General features: G+C 40.7%; 1 protein-coding gene across 2 annotated transcripts in view; it reads right to left on the reverse strand.

Annotated features, from left to right (window-relative positions):
* kirrel3a (kirre like nephrin family adhesion molecule 3a) overlaps positions 1-13,129 on the reverse strand; it is a 159,781-nt gene extending 146,652 nt beyond the window's left edge. For both annotated transcript variants that reach the window (XM_036524507.1, XM_036524506.1), the window contains exon 1: positions 12,829-13,129. In XM_036524507.1, coding sequence (XP_036380400.1) covers positions 12,829-12,871 — 43 coding nt within the window. In that variant the 5' untranslated portion in view covers positions 12,872-13,129. The remainder of the gene's footprint in view (positions 1-12,828) is intronic.
* Positions 13,130-13,930: the final 801 nt, after the last annotated feature.

Below are 13,930 nucleotides of genomic sequence, written 5' to 3' on the forward strand. Positions count from 1 at the left end.
AAACGACAAGCATCACAATACCTTCCCTTGAGTCAGCAGCCACTCAGAAAAAGGCTTTTATTTTGATGAGCATGTTTAGATGAGGTCCAGCTGATCCATTTTCTCTCCATTGAAAACAGAAAAACGTCTAAATTTGTTTATAAAAGGATTATGAGGTGGGGGCCATTTCTCAAGGACACTTCAGAAATTAAAGCCACATACAAAAATAAAGTCATCCCACGCTTTTACTGTAGGCGGCTTTCCATCAATGTTGTTCTGTTATCTCAGGAATCACTCTGCTTGGCCAGAATGAATGAGCGTAAGTGCACACGCTGAAATCAGGAGCAATTAAATTGGAATTTTCATGTTTTAAGAACCTAATTTAATTGGAAGTAATGATGTTTTCAGATCTCTTTTGTGATTCGTGCCATAAATTGATTTCAAAGAAATGCTCAAATCAATTATTGAGTAGAATGCCATAGATGGGCAGGTTTTATTGGCAGACTGATTACGGAGAAGATGTGTCAGTCAAATATTTCTTGCTGTGATTCTGCCATTTGCCAGTTAGTTAGTGACAGTAATTTTACAAGGAGGAAGGTGCTAGTATTACTTTGGTAATTAGTACATTGCTGTGACGCATAAATGACACATCAATATTTTTTGCTGATATTAAGTAGCCCATTGTAGTGAATTAATAGTATTTTGTAATTGTTTTTTTTTTCCCATCTGATACACTTTAAAATGCATTAAGGTCCAGGAGTCTTGGAAGAAAATGCTTGCCTATCCTAAGAAAGTATTGCTATTTCAAAAAAAAACAACATAAAATACAAAGTTACTTATGTCAGAATTAAATTAAAACTAATTATTTGGGCCAAATTATCTCATGCAAATGAAATAAACACTATTCCAAAGCACTGCTAGCCAGTTCTCCCTAAATTCCTCAATAACATGGTTCTTTATGGTTGACTGTCTGTAAAGCATGTGGTCTTTCAGATTATTTGCATCAGAGTGCAAAATGCTGAAAAGTGTCAGTGTAAAGCAGCTGCAGTTCATCTCCCTCATACTGTTGGAGACGGTTTTAATGCTTTCCTGGAAATAGTTATACACAGTGTATATTACTTTAAAAGCAGATATCTATTACAAACACAATTGTCAAAGTAAAGTTGGAAGTAGTGGGACCAATGCAGCTGTGGTATTTTGATGATAAATACAACCTGATGCAAGTCATAATGCAAGCAACAGCTGGCTAGGAACAACTTTTGCATAGAACAATGATTGTATTCGGTTATTGTACATGCATTCTCTGATAACTGTCATTAAGGACTTAGGTGTAGTTGATGACACCACTGGCGATAGAGGGGACATACATAGACATACATTTCAAATACCTCTGTTCTTGGATTTCAGTGCACAAAGGGAAGCAAGCATGTTCCTTTGTGTGCTGGACTAAGGCTGATTTGACCTTATGTTGTAAAGAACTGACAGGCATTTAGGGAAGTACTAGCAACTGACCTCACAGTGTGCTGGAATGACCTGGTGGCATAGAAGGACAAGGTTGCTGTCACTTTGCTGGACAATCATAGTAGGTTTGAACATCTGCTGCCATCTTACCACAGCTCTTCTGCCAAATTGTAAGTCACACCTTTCTCTTACTTGTTTGTCTATCATAGACAGGATATCACAGACAGGCTTAGAGACTGGCTAAGCTTTGTTTTTTTAGATTTTATTTTCCTCTCTGTTCCGCTCTCTCTATCTCTCTTGTGGTTGCAGGAGGTCTGTCCAATCTATATTTAGATTGTTCTTGGATGTCAGTGTCTTAGTAATTGACCGATGATGACAGTTTGCTAGATTGATTATTTTGTTCATACAGAAAGCAGAATCAATTAAACAAAGTGACAAACCCTGCAAGACAGAGATTTTTCATTTTCATAAAGTTTTGTTCAGTTAGTTTGCATTTTAACAACCGATTCTCTCATTGACATGATCACATTCTTAATTAAATTTTGGTGTCCATCAGGAGATGAGTTTATATTTGATTGTGAATTAAGCACTTCATCGAATGTTTAGCAACGACACTGTGGAGGGCTTTGTGCCAGCTGTTGGATATGGCAAAAATTGCTTCCACATTGTGGCCAAAATACCGTGAATATGCCCTGGCCTAAATAGTACGGTAGTGAGAGATTGCCCTCTTGCATTGGGAAAAATGTTATCAGACTGTCCGGACATAAACATAGCAGAATAAATGCATTGCCAGTAGATGGGATCAACTCCTTATCTATTTCTACCATTTAGTGTTTGAACACGAATCATAACGAATAATCAGTGTCATCAGTTCCATACTGAAAATGACATACAAAGAGTTGCCAATGCAAATCAGTAGATCAGTAAGGGCCACATCTAAAGAGGTACTGGCTATACCTTGAGGCAGACTAATAAACGTAGCATCATGCACAAGCACACACACACACACACACACATATTTATTTATACATGTATTATATATATATAGCCTGCCGGGGCTTAATTAACATACCATAGCAGACAGCGTGGGTGTGAAAAGCATAGCTGCAACTTTATGTAGCCTCTGCATTTTTTAATTTTGTACAATACCTATGCAAAAGATGGATCTGAGGCCCACATCATGCATGTAGCATGTAGCATGTAGTACTCACAAATTATCTACATGTTAAAAATTTCAGAGATGCTAAATTGAGTGATCGTTTTCAATACCTGATTGATTTAAAGGATCGAGGTACATATTTTAAATAAAAAAATTATATGTGTCACCCCCAAACCTGACATCTCACATATCTGTTCTTGTCCTACAAGATCTGCAGATCATAAATACATTTGCCATCCGTGCCATATGCTTGATATGCTCAAGACATAGATTGTTGGCTACTGTGTGAACTGGATTGACTTCTATTAGTTATTTAGAAGTCATATAGTGCTTCATCAGGTGGAGGTTTGTTCAAGTGATTTAAAATATTGTAAGGTCAGCATTATTGCTCATGTATGACGTAGTGTCAGTCATGTCACTGTGTCTGTAGTTCAAGACATGGACTCCATACTATAAGATGACTGGTTTAACACCAGCACATGAAGAATGAATCCTGTTCAGATCTACCTACCTGTACCTGCCACATTCTATAAACACCACACATAAGAATGTGAATGTGAATTATTCATCCTGTTTGAGGTAAGCAGAATGTATTATTTACTGCTCACTCTGTGCAAATATGTTTCAGCACAAATACTAATTACAAGATTTAAAATGCAGGGAAATCGAAACAAACGTTTGCATACCTGATGAAGTGTTGATGGAAAAATAAGTAATTATTCTTTCCACACATTTTCCCTTAGTGTAATAAATGTTTAATAAATAAATGTTTCGTTTTTTCTGACGCACTAGACATCATCATTACAATGAACTTAACACGACTAGGCTGGTATTGGATATGCTGTACCTTTCACCACTGTGTTGTTGTTTTATGTAACAGAGCACCATGCAGTTTGGGGGGGGGGGGGGGGGGGGTGATAAGATTGTTTTGATTGCACTGTCTCCTTTCAAACGTCAATGTCAAACATACCCAGGTAAATGCCAGAAAATTACCACAGAAAATTACATAAGAGGATGATATCAGCCTCTGGAATTCTCAGGGAATAAACACCTTGCGGTGAACTTTGTGAAATAAAAACCATTATATTTTGATCTGCCTAATCAAACTATTACATAACATGGCCTGTGGAAATTATGTAGTCCCCTGATGCCTCCTTCAAAAACGGGAACAGTTGGCTTACCTAAATACCTAAAAATGCTGTTTACTGAGCACCCACACACACACAAACACACACGCATGATGAGCATGTGCACGTACATACAAAAGCAGGGTGCATTCCATACCTTCCCTGAGAAAACTGAACAGACCAACTGCTGTCAAATTCACCCTTCATGATAGCATTAGATGGAAAAAACAATGCTCCTCGCATTACTGCATTAGCTGAGTCTTGTGCAGTAAGCTATCAGGATCTGAGTGAAGGTGGAGGAATAATGGGCCCTGGCTTGCAGCTGCAAATAGCATTTACTCTGTACCACCTGTTCTGCTGAACCCTCTGCAAGCACAACCAACTGATGGATGACGAATTTTGCAGTGCACATTAAAAGATCGCTTTACCCCCCGGCAATCGCTTTCAATTCCTGTGGCTCTGGTGCCCCTGAAAAATGTTGATGGCACACTCCTTGGCTACTGTATCTGCCAGCGATCTAATCTGACATTATGCCTTTTGTATGGTTACGAGCCACTCATTCCTCATTACAAAGCCCTCTGTGGTAACATTATCGCTTTAGATAAGGCAACAGTCAACCGCATTCCACTTTTTAGGTTGCCAGTTTATCAGCTTCCTCCCGGCATTTCCATTCCAGCAACCTCTCTGTCTCCATTCTTCACTTACAGGAAGTGCTGAAGGGTGCCCGGGGCCGTTTTCAAAAAATGATCAGTAGTTTACCTCAGAGTTATCATTTAAATCCCTTCAGATTTTGCCATTTTGCTGTTGGTGAGTAAACTTTTGAAAACAAAGAAAGACAAAGAGAGACAGATTTGTTGAACCATATCAAGCAAACACAGTGGGCTTTGTTTTGCCAATTTATCACAGCTTGCAACCAAACACTTTCCCTTGGAAAGAGTTTCTGACAGAGCCACCACAGGTTCTTTTTTGGTGTTAAGTTCAAGTTTTAATCCAATCCAACACGGTAAGAAAATGTTTTATGAATGTGCATAGTGCCATTTATTTTTGGTTTGTGGCCAAAAAATGACAACCAATAATGGCTCCACTGAAGTTGTGTGCTTGTTGTGTCCCCCTGGGTTTTAGAAAGGGCCACAGTTAATTCACTCAGGAGCCTGGCCAGACTGGACCTCTTCCAGCATATTTCAAGGGACAACAAATCATTTAAATTCCCTGTCCATAATATTAAATTACTCTTGAATTCATGAATGAAATGACCATGGCTGCAACATGAAAATAACCTGAGATACTTCAACTCATTTTAAAAGTAAAGAAATGAACTGGCACAATTCAATGGAATCAAATAGTTACAGTAATTAATTTTCAAACTACTATTCAGTTTGTTTCTCACCTCTACTTTAGTGCAATAATAGAGAAAAAAAAGGCAGTCATCCAAACATGATTTGATGGATAATGTTGTACTAAGAAATAAAATGTTTCTGTTTTTGTACGAGTAGAAATTTAGAAACCATTTGTAAAATTTATAAATTTTAGAAGTGTAAACCTTATCAACAACCAGATGTGCCCTTAGGAGGCAGAAATGTGTATTTATACAGGGTCTTATTGTTTTGTGTAAAAATACGCTTCATGTTTCCATAGAACCAGCACATAATTGTAAGATAATAATTTGAAGATGGATCACAAACTGAGACCTAAACAATTAACTGTGCCCATCTGTTTCTAAAGCGTGGGCAGAGCTGCCTCATAGCTCTGAACCCATCCGTTACGGCTGCAGAGACAGAGCAAGTTTGATGGCTTTGGTTGCTGACATTGGCTGTAGCTGGACTGAGTGGCAGAGGTGCCACTCAGAGTAGTACACAGAGTAGTAAACAGAGTAGTAAATAGCTCCATTATTTTACAAAGCCACAGGCTTACCCAGAGTGTGGGAGTAGCCAATGAATTCTCTGTAAACTCCACTTGCTAAGTCTTCTTAGCCGTGAGACAAACAATAGTCTATTTCCTGTAAGAAGCTCCCTAATTAGGTACATGAGATTGATTACTGTGAAGCTGAACCAGGGTATCATATGGACAATGGCATGTTAAACCTCCTTCTGCCCTAATAACTGGGTGTCTGTGCAATGTCCATCTCTGTATCCCACTGTCCCTCTTTCCACTGGAAATTTCTGGAATAGACATGGGAACTGGAGTATATACAGACCACTTGCATGCATTTCGTCCATTGATTAAAAAGTGAGAAATTACCCTTATGGTCCACATTCAAAAGTGGCCATAATTTAACAACAATGACCAGGAGCACACGTTGCAAATTAGCTTTGTTCAACAGATATAACCGTGGTTAGGTTGGCCAGGATTTCCTCATCTCACCGCTCTTAGACACCCTATGGTTTATCAGATATCTGTGAGTTGCTTGGATAGCATCAGTTGAATAGCACCTACGCACCAATTGGTGCCCACCACACTGTGGTACATATAGTGGAAATATTAGTCCTTGTAAGTGTTCAAGCATATCAACGAATACATTAATTTCATTGTGTACAACTTCTGCAGCCAATCGACTGTGGACATATTCGTGCTGAGAGAAGTCTAATATGGAATTGGCAATTCCAAAATGGAATGTACAAATGGGAAAAAGCATTAAAAAGTGAGAAATGGTAAACATAATCTTTAAGATCAGCTCTGGGTAAAATAGCAGAGTCAAAAACAGCATTAGAATGTTTTTAAAGCTCCTATGTTTACCTTTGCTTCTCTGTATCAAAAAGCTATGGTATACACAAGACGAAAATATCAAGGCTGGTAAAGGTGAGCATTCTCAAATAAGTTGGATACTGCAGGTGCCTTATCGCACTAAACAAAAAATGCTATTCATCTCTTGTAGTACTCCTCAACAGGACTTCCTGCACACGGGAACAGGTCGTCCCAGAGCCTCACATTAACCATCTGCCACCAAAGGAACAACAAAGCTAGTGACAAGCACCAAAAGGTAAGCTCTGCTATTCATTGCCTGGATGCTTTGTGATTGAAGCACTGCTGTTAGAATGGCAGAGACATATACATAATTATCCAAAGGTGAGGCACTTTCCCTCTTGATTCTCTTACTGTGTATGAGTTAAAAGGCTGATTTACATTTATATTGCAGAGCGAAGCCTTCAGACGTTAACTGGTGTTGCAGAGCAATTCCCCCGCACAAAGCCATGCTGCAGTTTTGGAGTGCCAGACTGTCTGCGCTTCACTGGGAGCGAGACAGCTGAGTTTATCCAGGTGTAATATTGTGCCACGCCAGAAACTTCTGACAGACATTCTGGAGCCGTTATCAGATCAGGAACGCAATTGTTCAAAGTGCCTCCTGTCCCACAACAGAAAATACATCTTCCACACTGCCACCGATGCAGGATTTAACTGTCCTGTCAATACATTTACTGGCTGGTTTACTCAGAGTGTTCCAGCTGCTTCCAGAATGAACAATGAGCAACGTCTTCAAAGCTAGACACGTACATGTATGTAGTGCGGCAGTGTGATTAATAGGGGTAATATAAGAGTAACAACAGCAGAAACTAAGAGAGGATTATTCAATGATGTTGTTGCTTCCCCATCTCTATCCAGTAAAAAGAGCCAGAGAAACAACAAACTGTTCAAGGACGAAGCATAAAACACCCTAGCTCTCTCTTTCCCTCTCTCTCTCCCTCCCCCTCTCTCACACCCACACACACACACACACACACACACACACAGGCACACACACACGCACACACATACACACAGACAATGTGCACAAATCTCCTGAGCTTGTACACCATAAGAAATAATTTCCGTAGCATCGGGGAAATAATTAACAAAAATCTAAACTTGACAGACAGTGCTGAGACAAATAATGTAGGCAGACCTACTCATGTAAAATTTCCTTAGAGAGGACAATTCCATGGCTTTTGTCAACATTTTTAAAACAAAAAAAAAGATGCTGAATGGGAAGATTACCAATACTGATTTCAACACAGCTGTCCTCAAAGAACCACTGCAGCAATATGCTGGTGTTATTCACATGTTGTTTATTGCTTCTGATGTGATCCCGTACCTTGAGACTAATCCCCCATTCACTTAGAGCTACAAGCCTCACAGCCATGTGCTGCCATCACTGCTGCAGTGAGGATTCACCTCCTCAGCTGTCCCTCTCTAAAGCACGTCTATCTAGAGAAAAACACTGCTGTTGTTTCATGTGCATTAGACAGCAATTGAGAACCCATTAATCCCTCCTGCAATCTGTCAAAAAGCACTCTGACACAGACCCTTCCCAGCACTGGCGATGTATGCAGAGGATCACGGATTTCATGCAATGGCTCTGCATCTCACTGCAATTGTTATCTCGGATTCACTGATTTACAGAGTCATCTGCACTACAATCCTCGCAAGATCTCAGGATAAAGAAAAACACTGGGAGGGGAGCCCAGAAAAGCTTTGACCCCTCCCCCCCAGCCCACTTCACAGGTGACCCTGGGATCAAAACAGCATCTGGTTGAATTACTTCACATTGCACCCGACAACGTGTAATCCAGGATAATTCCCTTTCGCTGACAGTACTCCAGACTGGATATATTCATCCCCTGGGAATGAAATCCAGGAAGAGACTGTTGGAGTGGCAGCAGGAGGGGGGTGTGAGGGGGAAGAACAGGGTATGGGCTCCTCTCCATTGGGTCAACCTATAGACCACCATGATAGATATATTATTAACTACAATTACTGGGTGTGTTTGAACACAGCATCCTGAGTAGTGTGTGTTGCGTGTCTTTAAAGATCAAAAGTGATATTTATGAATTTTGCTCCAGAAGCTCAGGACTGCTTGTGAAGAACAAACTCTGCATTGATTTTGATTTAATTAGCTTTAAAATGTAAATGAGTATACCAATCAAAATGCTGAGGATAATGCACAAGATCCTCATGTTTAAGAGTGTGACAAAATGTCCATTTCCAACTTTTAGCTTAATCATAAAGCTGAATGAAAGATGAAACACCCATGTGATATTCTTTTTTAATTTGTTTTTTTATGGGCACTGCCAAAAAGGACCACTTTCAAATAATTTTCTGTTTCTAATAGTCTGACACAGCTGGCAGAAGAGAGAAAGCATTTGTAAGGGCTAATTTCAATGAAAGTGAGCATCGAAGGGAACCTTTCACACCTAGGATATGAAAATGTACACTGCAAAACATAACACACCTACTGGCAAACAGCAGAATCGCTGCTATACCAGATTCAAATTGCAGCCACATAGCACACTGTGCAACCACTAATGCAAGTGTGTGAGTAAAACATATACACACACATACACACAAAGTGACATCATTGAGATCAGTAATGCCTTTCAAGGGTTTGCCTTCAATTGCCAAATTGGCACCAATTAAGAGTTAACTTCATTTCAGCTCATATTATCACATCCAACTAAAAAGCTTAGAAATGAACAAACCTGTTCATACTAAAAAAAACCTGAACAATGTCAATGTCATTATACAAAAAATAATATGTGTATAAAACTACTGAATTTAAAAGAGCACAGTCCTCAGGAGATCTCCTGTGGAGATTCTCTGATCATGTATTGACTTACTACTGACATCTCAAGGCATAGCCAATTGGTTAGCCTCTCAGCGTTCCCAGAATGGGGTGGATTAGATTTAAGGTACCACCGTATAGAGGGGAGCAGGGGTCAATGGTTGAGTGACTGACTTATGAGGCTGTCCGTGAAAACAGATGAAGCACAAATAAGCCCAGGAAGGCCGGCCCAGTGAGTCACACTTCATTGGGGAACATCAATATTGATCTACAGTGTTTACAAAGTGTGCTTAAACAATGGGCTCACAGGGTGAAGCCTCTCGCAATGCGATCCATGGGAATATCACAGTAAAAATACTGGTCACGGCGCCCGTCTGGGTAATAACATTACAGTAATGTCAACAGTGAAAATCAAGAACGACTTTTAAGAGCCACACAATAATCAGTGCTGAGCCATGTGACAACCAGAGGAGTGGCGGCGTATCGCCGTCACTGAAGATGAGCACAAAATGCCTTTTTGATATTTTCATGGCACTGCTTCATTTTGTTTGTGAAAACAAAACCTCCATGTAACCATGACACAGTGCTTACAGTTTTAATTGCAAAACATCGTTAATACCCCCCCCCCCCCCCCCCCCCGACTTCCATCATCAGAAGAGTGAGATTTAGATCCCGCCCGCAGCCGTAATTAAAGCTGGTGCTTGTGGTGTAGTACGACATGCTTTCTAGGGTTAAGGAGCAGATTAGTGCTGTGGGAGGTGAGTGACGGAGCCGTATGAGATCTGGATTTAACTGTGGGCTGTGTGGGAGAGGGAGAGAGTGCGGCAGAAAATTGCTGTGCAGCACTGCCCCCTCTGTGGGAAGCCAGGGTCAACAGCGCCAAGGCAGCGTGCTTAAAGAGGACACACCGACAGCTAAGCAGCTTACGTACCAATTTCAAAAGGCCCCAATGCTGGCAGACACTTGTGAGAACATGGCACACCTTGATGTTATTTTAGGGAATATTTCCATGCAATGTTTTCATTTTTACATCCTCTACAAAGGGAGTATACGTATATATGAAACCATTTTATTCATAGCAGGAGTAATGTGAATGAACACATGTTTTAAATAATGCAACTGGTGAAAAATCACAGGTATATACTTATCAGAAACAACAGCTCTTTCTGTTGGAGACCAGGCACCTAGCCTCAACAGAGTGAGCTCCCTAGTCTGCAGAGAGACAGGGCATTGGTGGCAAGAGGATGATTTTCTCTTAGGGAGTTGTCAGATATTAATAATGTATTATATAATATTGCTTTTTGTTGTTGTTTTTACCATTATATTCCATATTCCTACTGTCTGGAGCTATGACATAAACAGAGCAATAATATGTAAAACAAGAATTAGCTGCAAGAGAACACATGCTCCCCAGAGGACAGAAAAAGGAACAGGAGCAGGTTGTTACCTGCCAGTGCTTATATTATTTCATATTTCAGTAATAACCAGCTTCACTGAATTGCAACATAAGCCAGTTACTGCTGGCAATATGCAGCTTTGTGCTGATTTTAAGTGGCCATCCCTAGTTTGACAGCATCTGCACTGAAGGGGGAAAATATGTATTTATGCCCAGTAATATGACAGATATTTCCTATCTCTCCATTAATATACCTTTCCCTTGGTTTCCCCTCATACCCTGTCAATCCACATCTCACAATTTAACTGCATGTTCTGTCAATCCAACTTTTCCAGTTTTTTTTCCTAGTAAAACAAACCCTGCTGAATCATAAATGTATTTTGTACAAAAAAACCTGGAAATGTAATAGAGCAGTCTTATGGGTATAACCCAATGATGGAATGAAATGGAAAACAAAAAGCACCTTGAGAATTATACTCTACAGTGTTTTACTTACTATTTCTTTGCTAAGTAAAAAAGGGGAAGTGAGAACTCCACCTTTTCTATTCCAGGGTACCTGACATCATCAGCATTGGAATTTGCAGCTAAGCTCTTATCTCCAGTGCAAAGATCCCTTGGTTCTGGCAATTACCAGCGATGAACCTCTCCGCCAGTTTATATGTCATACTTGCAACTGCGGATGAAGAGGAGGGGGGGGTGCATTGAATGACTATGGCTGTGTCTAGACTCTAGAGTGTTGTGCACCACAACAAACTGCAATTAATGGTTCATAAAATATGACCTACGGAATGAAGCAGTCATCTGGGAACCATTGAGGACGGGTCCTTTCAGACTCCTCACCTGCTGCTAAAAATCTCTTCGCTCCACTATCACAGCACACACGCACACACCCAAAAAAGAGATAATAAAACTAGCAGCCTTGTGAGACTTGATCCTGAGCAGTTCCTGAAAGAATGCTGCTAAGAGCAATATTACAAGCTTTACTGTCTCTGTCATTTTCAAATTAGCAGTGTGTGCTGTGTTACGTGTGTTGTGTGTGTTGTTTTCCAGGGATGCCATTGTTGAGACAGGAGGTTTAGTACTAAAATTATGCTCATTGAAATTTGAAACAGTAATTTGGATAGATAGGGCATCTGGAAATATAAGCAATACCCTCATACTATGAGAGAATAGAACAAATGTTACCATGCAGAGGAGAGTAAACGAGCTTTAAGAGCAATTACAAAGGGGTTGAAGTGTAAAATACATTCTGTTTCACAGAACTAAACATGTTGCCTGAAATATGACTCATAGGTAAAAAAGTGACTTCCACACTTTCCTGCCAATGCCACTTTAGACACACACACAAACACACATGCACACACACCCACACACAGAGGAAAACGTATAAAAAGCATACATATCAGGCTTGCACAGCACACCTGGTTGGGTCACAGATTGTAGGGTGCAAACTTTGAAAAACAGCTTTCCAGACATTAATGACCGCTATTCATTTGTGAGTGGAAACCCCTCTCTAAGGCACTTGTTACAAAAGTGTGAAAAAGCACAAATCCCTCATTCATATGCTTTAGAATGGAAAACACTGTTTACCAGATTCTAAGTATCCTTAAAAAACAACTAGCTCATAGCCAGAGGGACGCACATCTACTCTCCCCTCTAACATCCAAAATTTCTAGGGAAACTGGGAGAGAGTCCCCAGGCATGATCCTGGTCCACATGTCTATTTTAGTTTAGGCTTTTTCCAGCTATCTGAGAGATATCTGTAAAACCTGGCACACTTTCAAATAAGGAGGCTGACTATGAATGCGATCTAAGTGTATCTGAGCAAGTGAAGTATAGGCTGAACAAGGGGAAAGTTCCAGCAATAAAGGAAAGGCTACAAACAGGGTAAAATTGACTTCCAAGTACTAAGGCAGGCTGCTTCTATCTAAAATCATTCATAGCTGCCTTCCAAGCCACTTACCTACCAGTCCTATTTCTCATGTTGCATACTGACGGAGCACACAGGCTTGTCAGGAAACCTAAACTGAAGCTGAGAACGTAAACTCTGAACCTCAGCAAAACTCAGAGTCAGAGCAAAATGCACACATGCAGTTCGTGGCCCCAGTTACATTCCTCTCGACATAAATCAGCACAACACATACAGAGGGAAGATAGAACCCGGTTTACTTACCATGTCCCACGAGCCAGGAAAGCAGAGGGAACCAAAGCATCATTGCTGAAGATAAGTAATGGATGGAGTCGAATCTAAAAAACAGCAAGCTAGTACGGAAATTAACTTAGCACACAAAAAAACTACTGTGCTCTCAGCACAGTTCTGGGTGTCTGATAGCTTCCTCTTTGATCTGCTGTCAGGGTTGTGTCTTCTTTCTTTCTCGTTTCCTCTCTCAATCACTCTTCCCAGTTGCCCTGTGCTGGGCTTTGCTCTACTCCCTGTTAGTGTGAGCTCTCAGCGTCTCTCTCTGCTCGCTCCCTCTCTCTCTCTCTCTCTCTCTCACACACTGCCGAACCATTCTCAGTCTCGGAGCATCAGCATCTCCTCCCCCCCCCCCCCCCCCCCCCCCCGCATGCTTTCTCTCTCTCTCACACTCACAGTCAGCGATGAAGCAGCGTACAGTAGAGAGTGCTCGACAGCTTCGCTCCTCCCTCCAGCCTGCTGCCTGCCTGCCTCAGTGACTGTGCCACATCAAGACCCTGGGAGATTCATTCCTAATGTCTAGTAACTAAGGCTGCCGTGGGACAGGACAGCCGCTAATACCATATCCAACAGGGCTGTACCATATTTCTTTTTTGTGTCATATGTCCCATATTTTTCAAAAGAATCTGACATTTTTATTTCTGTAAACCCACCGCATTGTCATGCATGTCCTCTGCAAAAGATGTAAAAAACGAAAACAAATGTATCAGTAAAAACAAAAACAAATGTATCAGTATCTCCTGTGAGCACTTCCTAGTGCAGACGCTATGCTGGAGCAAGACATCACTGACTGTAATGGGTACTGTGTCAGCCCAGGAGTATTATCCAGCATGAGCAAATAGGTCTCAGAATAAAATGATGGGCCAAGTGATATAACGCATTCCGTTGACTTAAGAGATGTTCAACCATATGTAAAGGGTTTTGAAAACAGAACAAATGTAATGGAGAGACTGCTCTTAAGGATGTCAACTCAAGCGATATCATCTTTGCATGACTGTAGTGCAAGTGTTGTACTATCAGATCCTCCAAAAAAGTCAACATATGTAACATGCATCTGCAAGTCAGCTTTTTGTACTCC

This window comes from Megalops cyprinoides, chromosome 3 (genome assembly GCF_013368585.1).
Source record: "Megalops cyprinoides isolate fMegCyp1 chromosome 3, fMegCyp1.pri, whole genome shotgun sequence".
In the NCBI taxonomy this organism is placed as follows: domain Eukaryota; kingdom Metazoa; phylum Chordata; class Actinopteri; order Elopiformes; family Megalopidae; genus Megalops; species Megalops cyprinoides.